The 17,669-nt window shown below is 38.5% G+C and overlaps 2 protein-coding genes, 1 long non-coding RNA gene and 1 pseudogene across 3 annotated transcripts; 2 read left to right on the forward strand and 2 right to left on the reverse strand.

The window, feature by feature from the left end:
- The first annotated feature begins 508 nt into the window (after positions 1-508).
- On the forward strand, positions 509-4,820 carry fgfbp2b (fibroblast growth factor binding protein 2b). The gene is made up of 2 exons (XM_077570979.1): positions 509-3,759; positions 4,705-4,820. Exon 1 carries the CDS (start codon positions 3,049-3,051, stop codon positions 3,748-3,750), a length of 702 nt encoding a protein of 233 aa, XP_077427105.1. The 5' UTR covers positions 509-3,048; the 3' UTR covers positions 3,751-3,759; positions 4,705-4,820.
- A 1,103-nt stretch (positions 4,821-5,923) lies between these two features.
- On the reverse strand, positions 5,924-6,643 carry LOC144054913 (fibroblast growth factor-binding protein 1-like; annotated as a pseudogene).
- Positions 6,644-7,055: 412 nt separating this feature from the next.
- anxa5b (annexin A5b) lies at positions 7,056-15,896 on the reverse strand. Its single transcript, XM_077570317.1, has 13 exons — positions 15,756-15,896; positions 15,604-15,651; positions 11,957-12,041; positions 11,544-11,638; positions 10,560-10,673; positions 10,348-10,438; positions 9,722-9,801; positions 9,514-9,564; positions 8,591-8,684; positions 8,419-8,514; positions 7,749-7,807; positions 7,544-7,666; positions 7,056-7,420 (listed from the first exon to the last, which is right to left on the reverse strand). The coding sequence occupies exons 2-13, from the start codon at positions 15,604-15,606 to the stop codon at positions 7,358-7,360; spliced, it is 954 nt and encodes a 317-aa protein (XP_077426443.1). The 5' UTR covers positions 15,607-15,651; positions 15,756-15,896; the 3' UTR covers positions 7,056-7,357.
- On the forward strand, positions 10,253-15,327 carry LOC144054914 (uncharacterized). Its single transcript, XR_013294734.1, has 2 exons — positions 10,253-10,492; positions 14,743-15,327. It is a non-coding gene; the product is annotated as an uncharacterized LOC144054914 (long non-coding RNA).
- Positions 15,897-17,669: the final 1,773 nt, after the last annotated feature.

The following is a 17,669-nucleotide window of genomic DNA, read 5'->3' on the forward strand; positions in this document are numbered from 1 at the left end:
GGGTTCCAATCTATGAATAAAAAAATCCAACAAGTTCCGGCTTTGTCTACAAGGTGGCTAACAGAAGCTCTCAGTCAGTCCGTCAAATGTTTGAAGAGGCGAGAGAGCGTTTCCCTGGCTAATATTAGCCACTCTGCCAAAGTACACACAAAGCAAGCGCTCGTATTGCTTTGGGGTGTTGACAGCTCCTGGCGAGTTGGGTTTCAGAGGTGGCGTGATCTCGAAACGCATACACAAAACATTAAGTCCGAAATTCTACATGTGAAAATGTTCTCTCCAAACTGCCTCTGTAGCCTCCTGTAATTTGCAAGTATTGCCCAAAAATTGTGTGTGTGTGTGTGTGTGGGGGGGGGGGGGGGGGGGGGGGGGGGGCGATAATATTAGACAAATTAAGTACAAAAAAATTATACATAAAAAAAAAATATATACAAAAATGAATACATTTTGTATTAATTTGTCATATTACCTCACTGCAGGCATAGTAACCCCCCCCCCACCCCCACTGTGCTCTTTTCCTCCCCCTCTTGATTGATGGACTTCCTGACTGGCGCTAGGGTGTTCGTCAGGAAATCAGGCAGGCAGCAGACTAAACATTGCCGCCACTCTTCCGTTCTGTCCCCTTTGCAGTCCACTTAACACCTGAAAGACGTCCTCTGTTATCCTCGGCCTTCAGTCCACAACATGTTGGGCTCGACGGCCTTGTGGTACGAGTTTTAATCTGCCCTCCCTCAAGAAAAAAAGAAGAAAAATCTTCGTTTTTAAAAAAATGTTTTTTAAGAGAAAAAAATAGCACTCAGTATTATTGTACTATGTAAAAACATAGAGTAATGACAGTTAAATAGAATTTAAAGCAATAAAAGTTTTTTGCATGATAATGTAATGCTGCAATCCAGCAGGATGAAGTACTGGTTAATACAGTCATGTACAGTAAAAGAATAAACAGTAAAAGAATAAATTTGCTGCTGCTGCTGCTTACCAATGCTTTGCAATAAGTTGCTGTAATATTCATAATTCTGTGTAGATGATAAAGAATATATGCCAGTAGATGTTGTTTTGGTCCCCGATTACCGCATTATATGATATGATTGTCAATTTTCATAATTAGAATTATTTGCGGATATTCACTCTTTGTGGTCAACAACAAAAACATTGGACATGATAAATCGTCTTAGGTATAAAGTCTGAATTTTGCATTGATTAATCTGTAATATTCAGAGAGAAAAAATCCTGACTATTAAGTGTGAAAATCCTGAATTTAAAAAAAATCCATAAATTCTTCATTTTGTAACTTTAAATATTACGAAAAGTCCTAATTCAACAGAAACTGAAATGTCATTATTTAAAAAAAAATTTTTTTTGTGTTATTTGTCGAATGAAGTTTTTTAATATATTGTATAGATAAGAAAAAGCCTAAATTTGAGAAGAGTAGAATGATGTGATTTTACGTTTAAGTTAAATATGACAAAGAGTTAGAATGTTGTGGAATAGTGAAAAGATTTTCTTCTTTAGAAAAAGTGATCATTTGACTAGGATCGGCGTAACACTACAAGAAAAATGGTTTCAAGTTTTGCATCCGGTAGTGATGCTTTTGTTTATTTGTTCTTTCTTTTTCTTTTTTCTTTTTTAAAGTCAATTTGATCAGGTGCAGGTATAAAGCATTTGTCTCATAAAGCATTCACTATTTCGCCATAGGATTTTACGTTCATGTCGGTAAACATTAAGAGGCCTTTCAATGCTTCCACACTCACAAAATTTATTCTGGCACCTCAAAATGAAAAGCATATGCTTCTTATTTGGACAGGTCATCATTCACTTTCTTAATCAGTAAAACGTATGCATTCACACATACAGTACAAGTTTCTGCCATACATCAATGCATCAATAGTGAAAGAAGTTGCTATGTGAGATTATATAATATCATGAAGAGTTGAACCTGGTGCGTTAAATGTGTTCAGCTGCATTGAAAGTCCCCCCCCCCCCCCCCTCCGAATGAATATCACACACGACACACGCCAGGTGTGTGTTTGTGGGTTAGTGTGGCGTGAGGAGGAGGTGGGGCTGCGTGGCGACCCCGAAGAATGGCGTCTTTGTGCGCCTTGACCCGATACAGCCGCTCTCGGATGTTTTGGATTAAGTTTAAATTGATCCAGAACAAAGGCGGGATTTTACAAGGGGAAAAAAAACTGTTTTGGAGAAAATTATGCTAAAATACCGTTGGAATATTACAGGAATAAAATTTAGTAAAATTCTGGGGAAGAAAGTCTAAATATTACGGGATTTTTTTATTTTACAAGATAAGTTTTTCATATAGTGGAAGCAAAGTCGTAATATTACTAGAAAATATGTGTGGAATAAAAAAAAGTAGTGATTTGACGGGAAGTAAGATTACGAAAAATGTCCAAATGTTACAAAGAATTTTTATTTCATGAGATAGAGTGAAAAATTTGCGATGTTACGCTAAAATTGTGGAAAAAAGGTCCAAATATTCCGAAAAAAAAAAAAAATTTTATTTTACAAGATAAGGTTTTCGTATAGTGGAAACAAAGTCGTAATATTACTAGAAAATATGTGTGGAATAAAAAAAAAAAGAGCTATTGTACTAGTGGTGATTTGACGGGAAGTAAGATTACGAAAAATGTCCAAACGTTACAAATATTTTTTATTTATTATTATTATTTATTCTTGTGATTTTATTTATTATTATTATTTTGTTAAATAAGTAAAAGTAAAAAGTGAGATATTGCACGAACATTATAAAAAAAAAGAGCTAATGTTTCATTTTTACTTTACGATAAAGTTTTTATATGAGAATTAAGTAGCAATATTTATCTATTTATTTATGAACATGAAAAAGTTTGACGCGTTCAGTACCGTCCCCCCAACTTCCCCCCCCCCTTCCCCCACATCACGTGTGCGGCGTAGGCGGAGCCGCATATTCACCTGAAGAAAGGCGCCTTTGTCAGCCTCAACCTTATAGAGCCGCCCTCGAACCCTTTCTGGCCCTTCGCGTACCCTTTCCCTTCACACTCGTCCCCTACACTTACAAACATGACGGCCCGAGTGCTCGCCCTCGTGATGGCGGCGTGGGCGTGCGCGTGCCACGCTCAAACCAACAACAGCGTCACCCATCAGCAGCAGCGTAGCATCTGGGACGAGCCCATCCGCTTCAACACCAAGAGCAAGGACGCCTGCACCATGGTGGTGTCGGGGGCCTCAGACTACACCCGTCTGCGCGTCTCCTGCAAGGGCCCCGCGGCGCCGGGCGCCGGCCAGGGCCGCTCATACTACTGCGACTTCCAGGGCAAGCCCAACCTGTGTCGCGCCTACAGCCTCAACCCGCGGCACTACTTCACGCAGATCATGTGGGAGCTGCGCAAACTCAGCCACGCCTGCCAGGGCGCCAGACTCTACCGGCCCCCCATGTGTAAGAAACACCCCGACGAGGTCCAGATGAGCTTCCTGTCCGCTTGGCCCCGAGCCGCCAAGCCCGCCAAACCGGCTTCCTCAGCCGGCGCTCAACCCAAACCCGCTGCCACTCAGAAGCCGCAGAAGCCTCAGACGCCCGTCAGGCCCCAGCCGGGCAAAGCCGTCCTCGCCCCCGCCAGGAAGACCACCCCCAAGCCGGCCAAGACCACCGTGCGGACCCCGACGGAGCTGCCCGAGTCCAAGGCGTCCCGCATTGCCACGGAGTACTGCTGGAAGAGCTTCCACGGCATCTGCAAGTACGTCATCGGATTGTTCAAGAACTGATGCGGACGGGTGAGTCATGCAAGTGAAAACAACATCACTTCTTCTTTTTTTTGGGGGGGGGACTTTGATTGGCCCGATTTGCTATGATCTGGAAAATGGATGAATGAATGTTTACTTATGTCTTGTTGCCAGGCAGATTTCACATCCAGCGTTGAGGCTTCAATCATTACACCACATTGGCCAATTTAGAAACAAAAAAAGAAGTGCTACCAGCACAGTACCTTGAATAGAACAAGTCAGACATAAAACAAATTATTACATTTTTTTAAAAAATATATTCCGGTACTTTTTATGACATACACACAAATATTCAACATCTAGTGATTTTTTTTTAAACTTTTTTTTCCAAAAATATTTTCTTTGCCTTTTTATTTTAATTTGTAGAAATTATTTTTAAAATGTTATCAACAAATATATTTTGTTTTTAAATTGTCAGACTTTTGCTTAAATTATTTTTAAACAAATTTTATTAATAATAAAAAAACAACACTCCAAACTATACTCTTGGTACATAATTTTTTTTGTTTGATGTAGTAAAAACATACATTTTACGCACGATCCAAATATATACGACTTGTAGTTTGGCATGCTGTTTTTTTTTTAGATTTGTGAATTTTTTGTCATTTCGCAAATCCTCTATAATGTATTTGATGTATTTTTTTAGTAAGTGTATTTATTTTTACAAACAATCCTAAAATATTTGATTATTTTTTTATTTTAAAAAGTATGCATTTTTATTATTATTTGTAAATTATTAGATTTTAATTGTATTTATTTAACAGAAATGTCTGTTTCACACTAATAACAAATGTGAGAGGGGAAAAAGCACTAATAAAATCATGTGAATAAAACTAATACATTAAATAAAAATAAATTGAATGTTGCCTGAATGTTATTTGGATGTGTTGGATGTATTGCTCATAAATTCATACCTATACTCTGCTTTTGTTTCAGGTGCGAGACACCACTGATGGACTTGTCACATGACCTCATCATTCACAATTGATCACCACTCTAGTGAGTGACCACCAAAAACCCAAGGAGAATAAAATCAAGAGTTCTAATTTTCATTCAGCTGTGCGCTGTTTTGCTTGCTTTTTCTTTTGTTCTCTTTTATTTTAACCTCTCAACTTCGGGTTTCCAATCATGCGCTGCGTTCAAAGACCTCTTTGTTCCGCACACATCAACAACGTGTCTGCCGGCTGGCCCAGGAAGTTGTTAACATTGAGACAGCTGAACTACACACAAGTCACTATTCAGCTGTGAACGCAAACAAACATACATAGAGGTGGTCTGTGTGTTACAAAGATTGACCTACTGACCTGAAGACAAACTGTTATTTTTTAGAACATGAGTAGAGAAGCAAAATACAGTGGCATAAAAAGCCTACACACCCTTGTGAAATGCCTTCTTTTTTTTCCATGACCAAGATGTCATTTCAAACTCTTTCCACCAATAATGTGACCTATAACTGGAAATAAACTATAAAAAACTATAAACTATAAAAAAATATATATATATTTAAATTATTTTTCTTACTATTATTTAAAAAAACATTTTTTTAATCATCCTAGACTGATCGCTAGCCCTTTGAATGGTTGATGAAAAAAAAAAAGGATTATGTGGTAGTACATTGGCTCCCTCTAGTGGTAGGCGAAGACTCACTTAAACGCTACAACGTGCATGTTACGGTGGTTTAAAGTTTTTTGGGTTTTTTTCATCCAGTACACTGTAGTTTAACAAAAGTTCAGCCATATTTAATATTAAGTACAATATATTCGCATTTAACCTTTTGAAACAGTTCTTTTGAGGACATCATTTTTTATTTACCATATGTGCAGTACTTTAATTGAATCATTTAAGTACACATAATTATGTTCTACAGTTAAGGGTTGTGCATAATGTCACAGTCGCCTGCATTGATATCAAAAATACTTTTTAGAATTAAAACCCATCTCTTTTCTGTATACTTGGATTCAGAGTTCAGTGGGGTTTAAAAAAATAATAATTAGGTCATACTTCAACAACTGCTGATTTAATTTAATTTAGCCTTTTGTGTAGATTGCATGCACACGCATTTTAAGGAAAACACTCCCAAAAAAGTGGTTGTGAAAGACTTTTTTTTTTTTATATATATATAAATACAATACAAATTCAACTCAATAAGTAAAAACTAGCAATCATTTTGCAGCATGGACAGGAAGAATGTGCCAAAACTGGCCCAAGAGCTGATGCAGTACTCCACCTTCCGGCGGGTTTCCGGGTAAACCGCGGTGTTCGTCACAGGGGGGGGGGGGGTTCACCGGAAGCCAGTCCGCACCGCCAGAACTGTGGATGTCCAGCTTGAAATGCGCGTTTTGGGGAGCTCCATTACACATGCGCGCCTTCACCAGCACCTTGTCGTCGTCGCACACGCCGCTTCCGAGCCGCCTGAAGGAGCGGGACACCTGCTTCCAGAAGCCCCGTGGGTCGGCGCGGAAGGCCGGTCAGCGACGCGGCTTGCCGTCGTAGCGGCACTCTCGGTCGGTCACCCCGCCGTGGATGCGCGCCACGGGGTCATCGCACGTGACCAACACCTTGACCTGGTCGTCGCTCCATTCCCGGGCAAGCCATGTATAGTTCATGGTGCCCCCGTAAGAGAATTTGCGGCTACCGCTGGAGCTCTCCGGGTGATCCCTGTCGGCACCCCGCAGGAGGTGAGTACCAGGAAGAGTAGAAAAGCAACCAGAGTTCTCAGCATCTTGACAACGGCACAATCACTGAAGTCTATGGAAAGAACTTACGATGGGTCATAGAGAGCCAATCAGAATTATCCAAAGCTCCCCTGAACGCCACACGCTCCCAACGTGACTCACCAACACTTGCCCGCAACAAGGAAAATGTGAGGAGTGGGCGTGCCTTTGTTTGGAGAGGCATGCCTCGGCAAACTACAAGTTTGTGTTTTTATTACGTAACATTAGAATATATATATTTACAATATCAAAATAGATTTTTACCTAACATTTCAATATCATTTTAGATATCTTTTTTTACTTGTTTTACTTAAAAACAAATTTAATTTCAATTTGTCTTCTTTACCTGTACACATCCTAAATACAGTATATATTTTGACAGTACTTTTGTTCTCACAGTGCACATTTAACGCCATAAAAATGAGCTAAAACTATTATTTATTTTTTTATAACCACTTTTTTTCCACGTTATTTATTTTTATATTTACATTTTATGCATTTGTATTTTTTAATACATTTATTTTTAGTTCCTTTATATTTAGCGCATCCAAAGACAAACCACAAGACAAATGATTTGATTGTACTTCATCAATTGAAAAGTTTATTATTCAGTCAATTGCCAAACAAACAAGTGCAAACACAGAAATGAGATCATCTGTAAAATTAAGAGGACCGTCTGTTAAAAAGCAAGATGGACTTGAAAGTGAAACGTTAGCTACCTTTCAAAGATCGGCAATCAGATTTCCAAAAGCACCCGACGGCCTGTCCGTCAGCGTCACATGCGATACGTTTATGAGGTGAGTAACTTCGAACGAGCTCAGTCGTCTCCCAAGACCACTTGAAGGCGGGGTTAGCATTCGCTACTGTTGCCGTGGTTACACGTCATCCCCGCCGCAGAGAAGGAGTAAAGCCTTGCGGTAGTCGCCACTCGTATCACTCTGTGCAAAAAAACAACAACAAAACAGACAAACCAATGTCAGCCTTGAGCATTACTAATAATAACTTTACCTGTTTATTACAAAAATAAAAACATCAAATAGAGGCGATGTTCATATGTGTACCTTGATTGTAGAATGGAGGGAGCAAGCAAACATCCTCCTGAATTCTGCTCTGATGTCCAACAAGTCCACCTCGCTGCGAGTGGCCATCACTCGGATCACAGTGTTGTCGTCAGTTCCTGCACCCTGAAAACATAAAAAACAACAACAACATTAATGATCCACCATCCGTCCTTCCATCCGTCCGTCCGTCCATCCTTCATCATACCTTCATTGCGTAGTACAGAGTCTCAGCAAAATAGGACGGGACACTCCTGGCACACTTCACTACAGAGCGAAACAACAAATTATTATTATTTTTATTATACAAGAATCAAACCATAATATTATGAGAAAAAAATCTAAATACTATCAGAATAAAGTCATTATTTTACAAGAATGCCAGAATTTTATAGGAAGAATAGAACTTATAATAAAGTTGTAATTTTACAGATTTTTTTTTGACATGACTAAAACGTATTATTTTACAAGAAAAGATAAAATCATTCAAAAAATGAAGTCCTTATCTTAGAAAAGTCAGATTTATTAAGCAAAAAAAACAAACATTAGAAGACTGGAGTTATAATTTTACATGTATAGTCAATAAATTGTATAATGAAAAAAGTCAAAAAAAATTTTTTTTTAGACCATCATAAAATATTAGAAGAATGAAGTCAATGTTCCCGTTAATAACGTGAAAATATTGAAAGCCATAATTGTACACGGAAAACAGAAAAACAACATAATATTACAAAAATGAAGTTACAAAAAGTCGTAATATTACAAGGATGAAATCAAAATATTGAAAGAACACAGCTGTAATCTTTCAACAATAATAATCGCAGTAAACAAAAAATCATCATTTTCAAAAAAGCTAAACATGAAAAACATTTCCTTACCGACAGCGAGCAGCAGCTCTCGGAGGCTTCCGGACGTCTCCCTCCTGATGCTCTCCTCCATCTCGAATCCTGACAGCTTCATGTAGGCGTCAAACACTGAAAAACGGCACACAAACGTGAGCTGGCGAACGTCGCTAGTGCTACTGCGCCTCGTGTCGGCCGACCCGCAAACCTTTCTTGAGGTGTTGGGCACTGCGGTTTCCCAGGATGGTAACAAACGTCTGCTCGTCGGTACCGAACTTGTGCTCGCCGGCCTTGAACAGGACCTACGACAACGACGGCCACATTTTGACAAAAACAAAACAAGGCGCTCTACAATGCAAAGTACTCACAAGCTAACTAATTAGCTTGCCAGCTAACTAACAATTAACAAACAGATTTGCGGTCAGTTTAAGCGGTTTGCTAACGAACGAGATAGCGGGTGCATGCTAATGCTAATTAACAAACTTGATAAATAGCAAGCTAACTAAAAACAACTTACCGACCTACAGTTGACAAGCGCTAACTAGCTTACTTTTTTTTTTTTTTTTTTTTTTTTACAAGGCAGCTAGTGTTTCAATGTTACGCAAAGTACTCACAAGCTAACTAATTAGCTTGCCAGCTAACTAACAATGAACAAACAGACTTGCGGTCAGTTTAAGCGGTTTGCTAACGAATGAGATAGCGGGTGCATGCTAATGCTAACTAACAAACTCGATAAATAGCAAGCTAACTAAAAACAACTTACCTACCTACAGTTGACAAGCGCTAACTAGCTTACTTTTTTTTTCTTTTTTTTTTAACAAGGCAGCTAGTGTTTCAATGTTACGCAAAGTACTCACAAGCTAACTAATTAGCTTGCCAGCTAACTAACAATGAACAAACAGACTTGCGGTCAGTTTAAGCGGTTTGCTAACGAATGAGATAGCGGGTGCATGCTAATGCTAATTAACAAACTTGATAAATAGCAAGCTAACTAAAAACAACTTACCTACCTACAGTTGACAAGCGCTAACTAGCTTAACTTTTTATTTTTTTAAATCAAGATAGCTAGTGTTTCAAAGTTCTTCGTATCTCAATTTAATGATGATATTTTGTAATATTCTACAGGCTTACCTCAGCATCAGACTGGATTTTTGCCTCCTGGATGCCGGTCTGCCTGTTGGCCTGTGCGGACAGATGTTAAGAGATGAGAACATAAACTACACTATTCAATCTTTGAACAGATGAATAATACATGTCTGCAAATACAGCTCAACTAATGGTGGAACATTTCCAAAATGGCTCCTAGGAGACAAGACGGATAGTAGGAGACGTCGTTGACCTGGAGCAGGATGACCAGCAGCCTCTTGAAGTGACCTGTGGTGTCTCCCGACACGTCCTCCTCCAGGTCGTCATCATACTCTGGCAAAAACATGCACACATTAATAACTCATTCACTGCCATTGACGGCTATAGACGTCAAAAATTCATTTGAACTATTTCTATTAGTTTAAAGTTTTTTCTACTTTTGTTAACAAGAATATGAAAAACTATATTTTTTTATTATATTTTAGAACAGATATAAAATGTGTGATTAATTGTGAGTTAACTAGTGAAGTCATGCGATTAATAGGATTAAAAAATTGAATCACCTGACGCCCCGAATTTTTAATAATCTTTTCTTCTTCTTTTTTTAAAGAGAAAAAAGAATATTATTAGAAATGTTTAAAAAAAAAAAAAAACTATTAACATTATTATTATTATTATTATTTTTTTAAACGAATGGACTCTCACTAGCCATAATTTAAGACAAACTGTTGCTTTGACGCACAGACCGGTGTCAACCTGGTGAAATGCTTAAGAAGAAAAAAAGTCCATCATGCAAGAAAGTTTTTTTTATTTTTTTAGATTATTATATAAATTGTTGAGAATAAAGTCATATGTTATGTTATGTTAAAAGCAGGTTACCTTGTCTATAGGCAGCTACGATGTCCTTCACCTGATGAGCGGTCCTGGAGGCCAAGATCTCCACCAGCACCTTCTCGTCCGTGCCTGCCCCCTAGTGATCAAAGAGGGGATTGTCACAGTCATACTCAAAGACAAAAGATGTACTGTAAGTGCTGTTTGTTTGTTATATTATAGCTACAATTGCTACGTGATAGCGGTGCTATTAAGCTTACCTTGACGGCGTTGCGGAGCGACATGACATCATAAGCAAGGGGCGCGGTCATCAGGGCCACGATCAGCGTCTCAAATTTACCCCCGAGCTCCCCCTTCAGGTCTTGTATCAGATCCTGAAAAATGAATAAATTATTTATTTATTTTTTAATGTAGCCAAAGAGTCACATGCTAAACTAGCAAGCTAGCTGGGGAGACAGCCCCACATTAGTTACCATGACGACTACTACTACTAGTTCTTCATATTCCATTTCTTCTTCTACTTTCATTTGGCAGTTGGCAAACACTTTTGGTGCATTAGCGCCACCTTCTGGAGTGTGCACGACAATATTCAATGATGCGCCACAACAAGGATTTACTATTTATAGCAACAAAGGGCGCAATGACTTATAACCACAAGTCATTTTCTAAATAAACTGCAATTTTAGGAGAGTTAAAAAATTTTTTTAAAATAATACATTCTAAAAACTGTTTTATGAAAAAAAGAAGGAGAAAAAAGATGTAATCTGAGGAAACAGTTATAATTTTACAAGAATACATTTTTTATATTTTTATGAGAAGAACATATTTTTTCAGAGAATACATTACATGAAGAAAGTTGATATCTAGAAGTTGTCATTTTTATTAGGAAAAATAATCATTGTGTGAAATGTCGAAAAAGTTATAATTTTACCTAAAGTCCAAAAAAAAAGTAATATTTTCTCAAGAAATTGTCATTTTACGAAAATATATAATACAAGAAAAAATCTGCAATTTTTTTTTTTTGGGGGGGGGGGGGGGGGGGGGGATCTTAATTAATAGGAATACATTTATTTAGTTTTATTTTTCCCCAAAAAATTTTGTGTGTATTTTTTCATGTTAGGGGGAAAAAATAACATGATGAAAAGAGGCACTTTTTTCTTTAAAAAAAGTAGCTATTGTGGACAAAATGCATCAGATCTCCTCTGAAACCGTTGAAGCGGTGAGCACCGGCGACCCGATCCCACCTTTCCGAAAAGAGTCTTGTAGGCGGCGGTGATCTGCTGACGTTGGGCGTTGCTGCGGGATGTCAGCAGCTGCAAGATGGCTTCCTCGTCAGTGCCTGTGACAACAACAAAGTACGCTTATGACAAATCATTATATCCTCGTATCATGTGATGAGTGTAATGTATTCCACTGTAAAATAACAAAAAGTAGAAAAAGATGTCGGGAATTCTTTCCGGATGCTTTTTATGACATAACCACAGGCTTGTCCTGTTGCAACTGCGCCTTAAATTTACTGCATTACCAGCGCGTGTTTGCTGGGCCGCATCTCAAGTTTCACTGGTGTTTGTGTGGCGAGGACAAACACGGCCGCGAGCGCGGTTGCGGTCAAGTGACGCGTCAGGTGACATGAATGGAATCGGCGTGAGTGTCTTACCTAAGCCTTTCATGGCCTTGTACAGAACCTCGGCATCGGCGCTGGCGTTGAAGTTGCCGCTGGCTTTCACGGTTCCTCTGCTGGCCTGCAGCCACAATAACAAAGTCAGCATCTTACAAATGGGAGGTTCTGAAGCATTTCACCGGGTCGACACCGGTCTGTGCGTCAAAGCAACAGTTTGTCTTAAGTTATGGCTAGTGAGAGTCTATTAATTAAAAAAAAAAAAAGTAATTTTAATTGGTTTTTTTTAAACATTTTTAATAATGTTTTCTTTTTTTTCTTTAAAAAAAAAGAAGAAGAAAAGATTATAAAAAATTAGGGGCGTCAGGCGATTAATTTTTTTTATCATAATTAATCGCATTACTTCACAATTAATCACAAATTTTATATCTGTTCAAAATGTACAACAAATCTAGGTTTTCATACTCTTGTTAACAAAAGTGGGAAAAAAATATTAAACTAATAGAAATAATTAAAATTTATTTTTGACGTCTATAACCGTTAATGGCAGTGAATGAGTTAACGGGCCCAATAGAAGTCTTGTGTGCCAATTCGGATATTTGGCAGAATAAAATCTTGACAACCGATTAATCCCCCAATTAATTTAAAATAACTTCATTTTTGGTCCCTTAATGCTCACGACACTAAAGATACCAATTAAAGGTTTTACATTACTTTAAAAACAAAAGAGGGGTCGGAGGGGTCAATGTCATCATCTTTGCCTTATGTCGGAATGTGATAATGTGTAAAAAAATATATATATATAATAATAATGAAATCTGATGAGCAAAAAATCTGATCTGTAAATAAATTAATTGATTGATTTTAATATCTTATCTATACTGCAATATCTATCCATTTTTTTTAATATACGGCAGGGCAACTATACTATTTGTAATTTAATATCTTTACTGTATATGGAGTTCATGTTAGCATAAAAAAAGTGTGTTGGAGCCAAATGACAGAATCAGTCAATGAAATGAAAAGCGGGTGCATAACGACTTGCATTGTCTTTGTGATCCACTCAATAGTTGACACAAAACGGCTCTTGTTTGACTAAATAAAAGTCACAATCCAATCACATGATAACGGCTGCCTGGGTAGAAGCAAACTAATCAATACGCTGAAAGCTGATGCGATAAGAACGGAACGTCAATGCTGCCTACACCCCCCCCCACCCCCCCCCCCCCCCTCGCGTTGTGGCGACTCATTCCAAAGGCGGCGAGATGTTTGAAGAGCAAAACCGCAGGAATGTGGCGGCAAATCTGACGCCCAAATCATGTGCAAGGTCCGCAAAAACAACAACCACCAAAAACAAGGGGGCATGTTGTGCTTTTCCAGCCAGGAGGAATTCCAAAATGTTCATGTGCTTCTCCTCATAAACACGCTGAGTGGCAGCAGCACAAGTTGAAATCGAATCAATGTCTACGTGCCTCTTGGGACAAAGAACAGCGATTTTTTTTTTTTTCAACAAGAGAACAATGTGGATCGTTTCCAATGGAATGTTGGACGTCGATTTGGAATGTTTTAAACAAATGATTCAAGGCATCGGCCTTTGCCAAATTTGAGCTTTTTATTGGACGTGATAAACTCCTTTGCAAAAGCATTGGAACAGTATTGACAGATTTCCATGTCAGTTAATATATATATATATATATATATATATATATATATATATATATATATATATATATATATTTATTTTTTGTCCCTTTAAGCTAACCCCTTATCTGACTGAACAGCTTTGCGAATGTAGTGAATGTTGATTTATCATCAGGGTTCGTTCAAGGTTGCAAACAGTTGCAAAAGGCGTTCGACAACAGTTTAAATTTTCACAGTTTTTCCTCGCCGCCAAGAAATTTTTTAACATGCTCAACATTCACAAACACTCATGTGACCTTGAACGCACCCTGGCGAAAAACATTCACTATGTGCGGACACACTCGCAAATAGGACGTTTTTATAAAGTGGCAAATTTGCGAGAGGAAAAAAATGGTAAATTTGCGACTTTATAAAGTGGCAGATTTGCGAGAAAAAAACAAACGTGAGGATTCCTTTGTGGTTAATGCGACACGGTTTATAAAATGAAATGGCAGGATGGAGACTGATTCATTCTTAGTTCAAACTTTACTCGACATACACGGCAGCTAGAGCGGCAAGACTTCCTGATCCCCTATCAGCTGACTAACACTAACCAATCAGAAGCTAGCATACTTTAGGTAAATGCCATTCAATGACGTGAGCAGCAGATTCGACACATCAACTTAGACACTTCTACAAAAAAAATACCAGAATGTGTAAATGATAATTCTGGAAACATAAATGTACAAGTAAATATTTTAACAAATGAACTTAAATGCTTGATCCTCAGAGTATATAATTAATCTCTGCTAAAGCAATTACTATCTCTTTATAAAGTGGCAAATTTGTGAGTTTTTTTTCCTCGGCGCTGCCCGTTCCCTGCACTGCTCTTTTGAAATGTGATCTGCTCGTCGTCGATAATGTCTGGAGTTGCGCTAACCACCTCCCGGGCATTCCACAAATGTCTCCGCATGAGATTATTAGCGGAAGTGAAAACAGTTCGATTTTCATCCGTTTTCACTTCCTGCCAGTGGAATGTGAGCCAACACTTTTGTCCTTACATTTTCTACAGACGGGTTGAGACCTGACTTTTTACAACTGTGAGAGGGTGCGAGGCGGTTTGCCTTATAGGAATGTTGACCCTGCATATGTACACTACACATACAGTAGACTGGTTTTATCAGCCCCACTCCTTTTGTTTATAGGCTTGACCCTGTTGCCGTGGTTACAGCACAAGGGAAGTCCCCGGCTCGCCCGCAGATGGCAACCGCTCCATTTGAATGACGATGTAGCGACTCCACCCTACCCTGACTTTGAGGAAAAGGGATGCTTCTCCTTTAAGAGGGAGGGCGGCTTTTGGACTCTGACTGGAAACTGCTGTTTTTAAACATACAGACAGACAGATGGACACACCCCACCCAAATGGAAAAGAGCCTACATGAGTCACTCAAACCAAACTTCCCCTCCCCCCCAAAAATAAGTTTATTTTACTATCATATGATATTTCATCATGCTTTTAACTTAGCTACCTTAAATTGGGAGGGGACGACCATACTCAATTTGCAACTAAACTTTTAACTTTTTTTTTTCTGATAGATTACAAGCATTGTAAGATATTTGAGAGATTTGGGATGAAATGTCCTGGACAGACCCATGCACAGGTTATATCTAGCACTGTTTTAAATAAGCAAAATCCTCTTTAAAATGTCCGATGAGTGAGGGATCAAAACTACAATCTACAAAAATGCTCTCTTAGATCAACTAAATTAAAGTTACCCAGTAAACTGGAATGCCCTTGAGTCTCAAATGAATGTTTATATCGTGGTAAGTGTGCCAGTAGAGTGGAAAAAAAGCAGCTCAAGTCTTATGTAATTCAGAAGAAAAAAAAAAGTGGGCGTTGGAAGTCTTGATGCCTTTTAAAAAAAAAAATACGATCATGAGTCATAGATTTGCATAAATAACGGATTTTGCTTCTTTCACACTATGATGATGACATTACTAAACTATACAGGGTCGAATTTACTTTTTTATGTGATGTAGAAGGAAAATGCAGGAAAGTGACTCACCATTTTAGCTGGATGTTTTTTTTTCTTTTCTTACGAGAAGAAGTTCCGCTAAAGGGGATAAAAAGTAACAAATTCGGACTTTAGCAAACAACCCCCAAAGTTTCAGCCCCGGGTCTGCAGTGTCACCTGCCCGGAGATGAGCGCCGACTTACCGCAGAGCTGCAGCTGTCACAAACGGTGAGTGCACGGAAAGAAGCGGCGAGGCAAAGCGAGAGAGGACGAGAAGGACAAGGAGGACGACGGCTCCAAGTCAGCTCGGAAAAAGTCTTCTGGGCGTGCGAGTGAGTGGACGCGCCACACCCCGGTGCGCGCAAAGCACCTTGGGAGATGTAGTTTTCCTCAACCGTCGGCTCGCCGGAGACCGCTGAGGAAGCGAAAGAGCGGAAAAGTAGGCAGAAAAGGCAGAACTCGACATTTTGAATCTCCTTTTGGGGGTCACTAACTTGTATATTTGTGTGTGTGGAAGCGTCTATAGCCACAGCAGCAAACGACGACGACGTTACTTGGTGGATTTTTCTTTTCTTTCATTCTCTCTTCCTATGGGTGAAATATTGTAATCCAAATTTCATTTTATGGTTACACGGTTAGCAAGCACGTTTTGAATAACAAAATTGGACAAATACGACAAGTTTAGCTCGCTAACAAAACAGGTCCAGCGTGATTAGACTACTTTGTTGTAGCGGCCATGTTGGGTGGGGCAACGTTCCCATCAAAAGAAAGGAATTTATATTGAAATTAAGCCATAACTTGCTCGTTTCTCAACCGATTTTCATGAGGTTTAGTTTTTTGTCAACACCAAAACGTGCTATGAATGCCAAAAAAAAAATTTATTCTCAAATTTGTTGTATCTCAGTATATATATATATATATATTTTTTTTTTGTCTACAGTATACCAGTGGTTCTCAACTGGCAGGTTGGGCCCCAAAAGAGGGGTTGTAGAACTATTTTTGGTCGGGTCGTGGGCAGCTAGTAAAAAAAAAAAAAAGAGGCATGTATTCTTATTTGGATTTTTACGCAACATATGTTCCCAAATGGAACATATTAAGTGACAGGAGAGCAGTTTTGCGCTTTAGCTACTAATTTACTCGAGCCTCTGGCTAGTAGATGTTATGGTGATCAATATGCTTTGACGGGACATTAAACACATTTGAATGTTTTTTGAGAATATATTGTACTCTACAAGTGTTCTCATGAGCTATCTTTAAAATCTTTGTTTTAAGTGGGTCGCGACTTTGCAACAACTGGCAAATGCCACTGGTCTGTATTGTCTCATTTACAAGTGAGCAATACAATTGTACCTAATTACCATACTGCGGTTCACTTTTTGCAGATCCACTGTATCGCAGTTCAACAACCACAAGATCATCATTTACTGAACATAACAAATGGTACTGTTTGTGTGGCATAGCGTACAGCGTAGTCTATTTCCACTGCCTCTTTCATCATTAAAAGCTAATGGAGGGACGAGGTGGATTTCCTTTCACAGGTTTATTGTCTTGGCAAGACTTGCACACAAAGATAGACAATCAGTCTGATACAACTGTCTGCTCTTGGCAAACCTGGCATGCACAATAAAGTAATGTGCCTATTAGAAATTGTAATTGTGTCTGAATTTGATAAAATGCCATGGAAAAAAATATTGTTTGGTTCATCAATCACAGCAATAAAATACAGACACACACACATCTGCAGTGTTTTCACAGTCTTGTTTTATGCTTTTTACTTTGTGTGCACATTGAACATTTCTACAAAAGAAAACTCTGCGCTCAGGCTTATTTTATGCCTTACTGAGTAGTAGGCTATATAATTGAAATAAAATCTCGATTATTTTACTTTTATTTTTTATTATTCATTATAAAATTCAGATTTTACATTTATGCTCAGATTTTTTTTTTTTAAGTGCTTCAATAAAAAGACTACGTTTTATTTGAGTCGTAAAGTCATTTTTGGGCTACTGCTTTGTTGACCTTTAGTGGAGTGCAAGCCAAACTAGCTGTCCAAGCCATTTTGTGATTGGTTTTGATTGGCACGTCACATCTTTCTGGAAAGAATGTCGCTTCACCAG

Source organism: Vanacampus margaritifer, chromosome 7 (genome assembly GCF_051991255.1).
Source record: "Vanacampus margaritifer isolate UIUO_Vmar chromosome 7, RoL_Vmar_1.0, whole genome shotgun sequence".
In the NCBI taxonomy this organism is placed as follows: Eukaryota; Metazoa; Chordata; class Actinopteri; order Syngnathiformes; family Syngnathidae; genus Vanacampus; species Vanacampus margaritifer.